This window comes from Microcaecilia unicolor, chromosome 6, assembly GCF_901765095.1.
Source record: "Microcaecilia unicolor chromosome 6, aMicUni1.1, whole genome shotgun sequence".
NCBI classification, from domain to species: Eukaryota; Metazoa; Chordata; class Amphibia; order Gymnophiona; family Siphonopidae; genus Microcaecilia; species Microcaecilia unicolor.
In genome coordinates, this window is record NC_044036.1 from 211,611,431 (window position 1) to 211,620,957 (window position 9,527).

Sequence of the window (9,527 nt, forward strand, 5' to 3'; positions counted from 1 at the left end):
AAGACACTTGCAGCCGGATGCGAAGAGATTAATTCTTTATTACACCAGACCCAACATGGGACCATGTTTCGATGCCATCAGAATGGCATCTTTTAATACTGCAGAGTATAGCAGTTCCAGTATTTTTGCAGTTTTGACTCTTGCACCGACTCACATAAATATCCTTTTTGGAGTGTGTGACCCCTGAGGCAGATAGGTGTTTCCATCAAAATACGGTCCCATGTTGGGTCTTGTGAATGAGTGGTGCCTAATAAAGAACTGATCTCTTCCCATATGGCTGCAAGTGTCTTTTTTATTTCACCCCTACTTTATGGTCTGACTGTTCTATATGTAGGGATTCCTTTTTCTTTTGGTTTTATTATGACTTTTACTCTTTCTGCCATTCATGCACATCATCTTTGGGAAATTCTCAAATTGGTCCCATGGGAAGACATTACAGTTTGCATTGAATCTGGGTTTCTCTTGGACTAATATAATTATAAGAACTCTACTTGCAAGAAGTCCTAGATAGAATGTTTACACCCTTATTATATCCACCTTAAACATTCTATGTAGGACTTCTTGCAAGTAGAGTTCTTATATTAGTGACTTTTTGTTTAAAGGCACTCTGATATGTCAGCTTGTGGAGAGGAGACCATTGCAATGGTTGGGAGGGCCTGCTCTAGTTCTCTATCGGGCTCATTTTCAAAAGAGAAAAACATCCAAAGAATGGTACAAGTCTGCATTTGGACGTTTTTCTCACAAAAACATACAAATAGGATTTTCGAAACCTATTTTTAGATGTTTTTCTCTGAAATCCGCCAGAAGTGTATCTAAATCTCAAGGGGGCAAGTTCAGGGCAGAATTTGGGCGTTCCTTAGACATTTTTCAGCGATAATGGAACAAGATAAAACCGTCCAGAACTACAACTTAAATATTTTGAGCTAGACCTCTTTTTATTATGAATAAGGCACAAAAAGGTACCCTAAATAACCAGATGACCACTGGAGGGAATCAGGAATGACCTCCCCTTATTCCCCCAGTGGTCACTAACCCCTTCCCACCCCCCAAAAATGTGATGGCAAACATTACTTACCAACCTCAGTGCCAGCCTCAGATATTATACTCAGGTCCATTAGAACAGCATGCAGATCGCTGGAGTAGTCTAGTGTTGGGTGCAGTGCACTGCAGACAGGTGAACCCATGTTCCTACTGCCCCCTACCTGTTACACTGTGGAGGAAAATATGAGCCCTCCAAAACTCACCAGAAACCCACTGTACCCACATATAGGTGCCCCCTTCACCTGTAAGGGCTATGGTAGTAGTGTACAGTTGGGGTTTTGGGGGGCTCAGCACACAAGGTAAGGGAGCAGTGGAGAGATGTGTACCAGGGAGCATTTTATGAAGTCCACTGCAGTGCCCCCTAGGGTGCCCTATTGCTGTCCTGGGATGTCAGGGGGACCAGTCTACTAAAAATGCTGGCTCCTCCTACATCCCATCGGCTTGATTTTGTGCGTTTTGCACGGGCATTTTTGGTTTTTTTTTTTTTTCAAAAATGGACCAAAAAACAAAACGTCCAAATCACAAAACGTTGTTCGGAACAGTATTTTCGAAAACAAAAGATGTTTTTCTTTTTTGAAAATGACCTTCTTTCTTGTCGGACTTAGGCATATCGAAAATGCCCCTCTATGTTAAGTAGTAGTAAGTAGTACTCAGAATTTTGATTGCAAGAACCATGCACACACAGTTGCAAAATTGGGAAAATAGAATATGGATCTTAAAAGTAGGCTGTCTGTCCTAATCCTTATCCCTTACTTGTCCTGTCTGTCATAATTACATTGTAAGCTCTATTGAGCAGGGACTGTCTCTCCAAGTTCAAGTGTGAAGCGCTGCGTACGTCCGGTAGCGCTATAGAAATGATAAGTAGTAGTAGTAGGCTAGTCATTTTTTTTTTAATGTCAGCACACTGTTCTAATTTGGTTTTAAAATGCCATCCTGAGCTTTTCAGGTTCTTTTTTGTAAAGCAGGGATGGACAAACTACAGTTCACTGACACTTTATTTTTTTGGCCTGCATTCATGCATGTTAGCTTGGTATAATAAGCATTAATAAACTGACGTGTTTGGCAATCTAGCCCCAACTTGAAGGTCTTAAGATTTCCACTGCCCTCCCCCATCCTCCAACCAGTCAAGGATCTCATGTAACCCTCAGGCCAAAGTTTATCCACCTGTTCTAAAAGTATGTAGTGATTTTATCATTGTAAACCGCTTAGACTTTTATTTATATAAGCAGTATATCAAATTAATTGAACTTTGAATAGAGTTCACTTAGCAGTAGAACCTTGAATCTGCCCTTTATTCAGCGCAGTGACAGATACTTTTTTTCTTCACAGTGGCAGCATCTTTTTGTGCTGTACAATAGTAGCAACCTTTCTGCTGACAGCAACCTCCTATAATGTGCATCTTTTTGTGCTATGTCATGGCAGCAATCTCCAGTGAGACGTAGTAGCAGAATCTTCCTATGCTACGTAATGTCATCATTCCCCTGTGATGAGTAGTATTAGCATCCTTTTGTGTGCTGCATAATAGTGGCAGCCTCCTGTACTGCATAATGGTGACAACCTCCCATGCAGCGTAGGGGCGGTAGCCTCTTGTGCAGCATCGTGTGGCAGCTTCCTATTCTGCACAAGGGGAATCAGCCTCTTGGACTGGATAGTGGCAGCAGTCTCATGTGCTATGCAGTGACAACTTCCTTCTAGCACACACAGTAGTGGCATTCCCTTGTGTTGCACTGTAGTAGCATTCACACAGGGGAACCTTCCTATGGTTGGCGGGGTGATAACTTCCTCCTGTGTATGCACAGAAGTCGTTGTTACACAGTGACTAAAACCTCCTCAGTTTTGTGGTTGCAGTTGTCTCCTGTGCTCCATAACTCCACTGGCTACCTATATGGCCCACCTGCGGCATCACTAATCCGTTTTTTCTTGGCTACTTTTGGTGTTGCTCTTCTATTTTGCTTACCTGCAACATTCACGATGGCTTTATGGCTACCACGCTACCAGCTGTGGCAGTGGAATACAACTGAAATACCAGTTGTGTGGCATATCATAGCTACTCGAATCAACTGTATGTCTTGTTCCAGGAACTAGCTGTATATCATGGCAGTTTTTGGATGGCCTATATGATGCTCTGGTTACGTTGGTCTCTAGGGTGACTTTTTGCCTTTAGGGCTCAGATGTAGCGGCCATAAATTATGGTTCTGATGGATCAGTTGCCTGTTTGGTACACATGTATTATTCACAGGTGTGGTTTTAAATGCAATATCCTTAGGCATGGCTTCAAGATGCTCTTTCCTCGGGTGTTGCTTTGAATAAACATGCTCAAGGCAGTTTCTTACACAGGCATAGTTACAGATATACCTTTCACAGACATGGCTATGACTGCAGCATTCGCAGGCGTGGCTTAGGATGCAGCATACACAGATGTGACTTCAGTTCCAATAGACATGGCTTGGGCCTCAGGTATAGCAGCCTCAGCTGTAGCTTCAAGGCAGCAGCTACAGGCATTCTTTCAGATGCAACAGCCACAACCGTGCCTTCAGGTGTGATGTTTACAAAGTAGCTTCAGTTACACCCTTCAAAATTCTGCACCAGATACATTAGCCAACTCTATGGCACTAGTTACCATTTTTATTATATCGTTCAACAGCAGTCGCCTGTATGTAACCTGTTGCTGCAACCAGTTGTACGCTACCAATTTCTATGGCGTTCTCTACAACATCAGCTACCGTGCCCGCCTATTTGGAACATCTCCTGTGCCTACATGTTTGGAACTAGTTCCTACTATTGTTTTTTCACTTCAGATGATGAGGTCGTATATTTATTGCCAACCCTTACAGTGGTCTCCATGTTTACTCCTACTGTAACCACCTCTAGGATACTAGGTATAGCAGCCGCCAGTATGGTTCCGGCTGCATACTTTCTCCTTGTTACCTCCTACAGTAGTAACCTGTATCTGTCCACTTACAGCTCTGTGCTTCTATAGCTCCATTTGTCACTCGCACTCTCTACTCTTCTATTCTCCACTCATCTGAAGTCTTCCATTCTGCAAAGGCGACTGAAGGCTACTACAAGATTGTTGACTTGTTGCTGGTTGTATAAATGATTTATTTATGCTAGTTGCTTATTTAGCAGCTTCGCAGATCTACCATGTTGAGTTTCTTGCACAGGCCACCTATAGTGTGTGTGTGTGTACTTTTGCTGCTTTGCACAGCTTTTTTTAAGACAGTAGCATTAGCCATCAAAGTTACATGGCTTCAAGTCTTCAGTTTTGGGGCACTCACTTTACCCTAGTAGGATTTCATCCTTGTTTATCTTTTTTTATGTCTTTCAGTTTTTCATGAGATATTTCAGGGTATCATGCTATCTTTTGCTCTTAGTTGGACATTAAGGATTTCATAGCTTTTTATGTCAATGGGTCAGTCTCTAGTCATTTTACTCAGTCTCTGTTGGCTAAACTTTCCTTATCCTCACCTATGGTGACTTTTTCAGTTGTTGGATTTTTTTTTTTTTTTAGCTCTTATTAGCTTACTTTAATTTTTCCTTTCTGCATTCAGCTCTTCTAGTGCTTCCTTAGGGGATGCTGTGTTCCCTTACTAAGTTTTTCCTTGGTTTTATATGGTTCCTTTCTGAAGATCCATGCATGAAACCTTCAGTTTGAGCCTGATTTGATTCTCTCTTATCTTGCATGTTCTTGTTATTCATCCATTCCAGAAAGTAATTAACATATTTCTAATTTCCACAGATTTATCTATTTTCTTCTAGAATTTTTAGTCCCACCCAAATAGGGACACTGCTTTGCTGCATCCTATTCATTCTGGACTGGCCTGGAATAGACAAAAAGGAAGGAAAAATTATGATTTACCTGATAGTTTTCCTTCCTTTAGTCCTACCAGACCAGTTCAGAAGCCTTCCCTAATTGGGTTTCATATGAACTATATTTATTTCAGCTATCATTGCTTCTGCTTTTCCATCTCTGTAACCTAATTGTCACATGTTTTCTGACTCAATGAAATACCTGCATGTCAGTGGGGTATATGCCTCAAGTTCATCAAACTAAGACCTGATTAAACATTTGATCTTTTTTTTCTGTACCAATATAAGGATGAGCACCATTTCTTTGATAATCAAATAATTGAACATTCTGGGCTGCACGATACCCTTAAGGGGTGAATCACTTGGAACTATTTTTTTCTCTGTCTCCATCTGCTGGTAGACGGACATAACCTGTTCATTCTGGGCTGGTCTAAAGGACTAAAGGAAAGAAAATTGTCAGGTAAGACCTAACTTTTCCTTCCCATCCTGCATACTTAGACATAGGAGAAGAGAGAATAAAGAGAAATGGTTATCAAAAAAACTGGTAGCATAGGCAGGTACTATAGACTAACAGAAAGAAAATGATAGTGTTTAGGCATGTTGCTGGATAGATAATAAAAAAGAGTGGATGTGGCCTGAGGGATAAATACTAAACAGTGAGTTCTCTTTGTTTTACAGACCCATCCCAGTGCATGGCCATTCATGGAACCAGTGAAGAAGTCAGAGGCTCATGATTACTATGAGATCATCCGTTTTCCCATTGGTATAATCTCTAGCTTTTAATTTAAGCATTTCAGAAAAGCTACAAAAGATATACAGGCAATGATCATAAGATATACCACACTGAATCAGGGCAAAGGTCCATTAATCCCAGCATCCTGCTTCCATCACTAGCCAATCGTAATCATAAGGTTTAGTTCCATTCCGTATTTCTCAAACCCAAAAATGAGACTTTCCATGCCTGTATAGAAGATAAAAACGTATGGACTGTTTTCTAAAACTTGACTAAACCCTTTTTAAACCCAGCAATTCTAACTGTTTTGACTACAGGGTAAATTCTAATTGATTCATTAGCAGGCCTAATCATATGTAGTTAGAATAAATGGAATATTCAGAGCATGTTCTGTTCTAGAAATGTACTATACACAGCTGCAAATCATTTTGTATAATTTTAGTTTTAAAGGAAATGCAGGCAGCCGTTATAAACACAGCACTCTCAGTGGCAAGATGGTATTGGACAGATAAAGAGCTGAGAAAATTTAATTTTAATTACATTCACTTATAGTACAATATAAATAAAATTCAACTACAGAATCCATTAACCTAAAATCCAACCCATCCAATATATATCTGATTCAGATTCAATAGGATTGCTTTAATTCACTTCTAATCCTTGGGTCAGCCGGAATTGATGATATTGTCAAGTGTTAACCACTAGGCCACTGGCCCGTAGTTATTTATAATCTGTTAATACTTATAGCAATTTATTTTGTGTGTTCCAGACCTGAAGACCATGACAGAGCGCCTTAAGAACCACTATTATGTCACTAAGAAGTTATTCATAGCTGACCTTCAACGTATCATTACCAACTGCCGGGAATATAACCCACCAGAGAGTGACTACTGCAAATATGCCAACACCTTAGAAAATTCTTCTATTTCAAACTAAAAGAAGGTGGACTTATAGAAAAGTGATACAAATGGGAAAGACTTCTTTGACTTTCAACCAATCCAGAGAATCATTTGAGAATCATGAACCAGAGATGAATTTTTATATTTTAGGTCTGCGCTCTGCTGATTCAGTGACCACTTTATTGTTCTTATGTAGCCAAACTGATGGTCAATGGACAATATGCAGCAATTAATACATTTACAGAACCAGGCATGGGTCAATTCATCCTGCATAAAAGAGCTGATGTGTAGGTGTTCCTCATGCCAACAAATATTTTTAATAAGCTCAAAGACCATTATTTTCTAAAGTATTATACTAAAGTGGAATAGATATAACAGCTCTGGGAGGTAGTGTGGTTGATCTTGCTTCTGTTACTCAGAAACAGTCGTACATCTGTCTTGAACTGTTGGAGCTTTACAAAATCCAAGGACCAAAATTGTCCAAGCACATAAATGGAATGGAAATACATAAATTTGAGTGTATGTCATATTAAGGGAAAGTATCTCTTACTAGTGACTAATGAATGCTTCTTTACTACTGTTAAATAAATATGCTCCTTTTCCAGGGTCTGTGTCTGGAAGTTGGTGTCCTGATATATAAAGTTTTACACATGGCTGTTATAAAATTCTACAGGGGTGTATATACATAATACGTAGACATACGCAATGTAGCATCTACGTTTATGCGATCTGCATTTAGGCATTCCAGGAACAATTGTTTGGGTTAAGCAGGGAGTGGAGTTGGAAGGTATATGTGTACCTTATAAAATAGCAAGAAAAAGGGAGAGACTCCCCTAAGCACAAGTCCAAAAACACCAAAGTAGGGGCATCAAACAGCCTTCCAAAACAAATCCAAGAGGAGATTCCAAAGGTAAACACAAAAGTCAACCTTTATTTGAACATCAAGTTAAACCAGGACTCGATATAGAGCCATGTTTCAGCATGAAATGCCTGCCTCAGGAGTCAAAACTTCTTGGTGATTCCTCTGTAAAATTATTGCTGGTAATGCACTGAAAATGCTAGCAGGTATTACAGCAAAAAGGAGCAACGTATGAGCAGGGTCTTTGGAGAGAACCAGTGGTGTGCTGGAGCTGGCTTGCACTGGCTTGCGAGAGCCGGTTGTTATTTTTTTCAGGATTTTGCAACCGGCTCCCAAATTTGGGCCCTGGTCCCCTCCTAGCAGTGTCTGCAGCGTCCCCTGTGGCTTTGAGCATCTTCTTCTTTCACACAACACTTCTCCCTCTCTCTTTCTTTATCCTCCCCTCCCCCCCCCCCCCTCGGACATTTCTTCTTTTGCTGCGTGCGAACCCGCGCTTAATTTTTTTTAAGCAGTGTTGTCTGGAACACGTCAGCAGGAACAGGCTGCTTCAGCCAAACCCAGGGGCCTTCCTTCAGCCCTCGGGGGTGGGACACACTGAAGGAAGGCCCCGGGATTGGCTGAAGCAGCCTGTTCCTGCTGACATGTTCCAGCACTGCTTAAAGAAAAATTAATTGTGGTAGTCGGCAGAAGATGGGCAAGAGGCAAGGAGGTGCAAGAGGAGAGAGCAGAGAGGTGCTGTTTGGGGGGGGGGGCGACATACTGCATTGTGGAAGGGAGGGGGAGAGGTGCTACTTGGAGGGAGGGCAACGAGGGAGACAGATACTGCATCATGGTGGGGGGGAAACAAAGGAAACAGGCCAGGTACTGCATGGGGGGGAGGTGGAGGGAGGGAGAGAGGTGCATGGGGAGCAAGGAGGGAGAGAAGTGCTGCATGGAGGATAAGGAAGAAGAGAGGTACTGCAATTGAGACAGGTACTGCATGGGGGGTCAAGGATGGAGAAAAGTGCTGCATCAGCAAGGGTAGGGAGAGACAGAGGTGCTGAATAAGGGGTGGGTCAATGAGGAACAGAGGTGCTGCATCAAGATGGGTACAAAGAAGCAGAGAGGGTGCTGGACAGGGAGGTTAGGTAACAAAGAAAGAGGTGAGGGGAATGAGGAAGAAAACGGGCCAGAGAGAGGGAAAGAGGTGCTGGACTTTGGGGGTGGGGGTTTAGAAGGCCAAGAAAAGAGAGAGGTGCCAGGAACTGCGGGGAAAGAAGGGAGAAGTGCTGACCCTGCAAAAAGGAGACAGAACAGGAGTGAGGAAAGAGAGAGGAATACTTGCTGGACCCCTGGGGGGAGGAAGAGAGAAGGGAGATGCAGGGGGCATAGGGACACAGAAGAGATATGTTGAACCGGCCAAGAATAGGAACACAGAGATGGAAGATGCTCAACATGGTAGGAAGACAGGGGGGTGATGCTGGGTCAGACAGATAGGGGTTCAGAGAGAAAATGGATGGTGGACATGAAGAGAAAGGAAGTGCCAAATGGACAAGGAGACTCTGGCAAAACAGTTACAGAAGAAAGCAGAAACTGGGACCAACACAATAAGAACAATAAAATGACCAGACAACGAAGGTAGAAAATGACATTACTTTCTATTCATTGTTTAGAATATGTCAGTTTTTGGAATGTGCGTCTGCAAGAACTGGTTTTAGACATGACTCTGGAGCTGGGGCCCACAAGAAAAACCTTACTCATTGGTCTTCAATGAGCAGAATAGCAGTGGTAAATCTCCAGCTTTGAGATGGGCCACCTTTGAAATCTCTGAATTCCTTTACCTTTGCTGGCAAGGATACCAAGCCCCGCCTGCCAAATTAATGGAGTGCCGCTGCTTGTTTCTGGCTCTCAGCACCATACCAGGACTTCTCGCACAAGCATGCGTGAGAACTCCTGGCATGCTGCTCAGAACCAGAAATAAGTAGTGGGGAGTGGCGGTGGTCCATTTATTTGGCTGGTGGGGCTCGGCCTCCCTGACAGCAAAGGTATGCCTAGCATGCCCGCGAGGGGGGGGAGAGAGGAATGCGTTGCCCCCAGTCCACCCCGCCCCCCCCCCCCCCCCCCCCCCAAATTGCAGGGCTGGCTATGCCCAGAGAGAGAGCCAATTTTCCAGCACACCACTGTGGAACCCACGACTCCTCATGTA

The 9,527-nt window shown here is 42.7% G+C and overlaps 1 protein-coding gene across 1 annotated transcript in view; it reads left to right on the forward strand.

Annotated features, from left to right (window-relative positions):
* Window positions 1-7,082, forward strand: part of LOC115471985 (histone acetyltransferase KAT2A-like) — a 754,860-nt gene extending 747,778 nt beyond the window's left edge. The window contains 3 exon segments of the mRNA XM_030205993.1: window positions 5,530-5,614; window positions 6,354-6,488; window positions 6,491-7,082. Of these exon segments, the coding sequence (XP_030061853.1) occupies window positions 5,530-5,614; window positions 6,354-6,488; window positions 6,491-6,546 (276 nt within the window). The 3' untranslated portion in view covers window positions 6,547-7,082.
* Window positions 7,083-9,527: the final 2,445 nt, after the last annotated feature.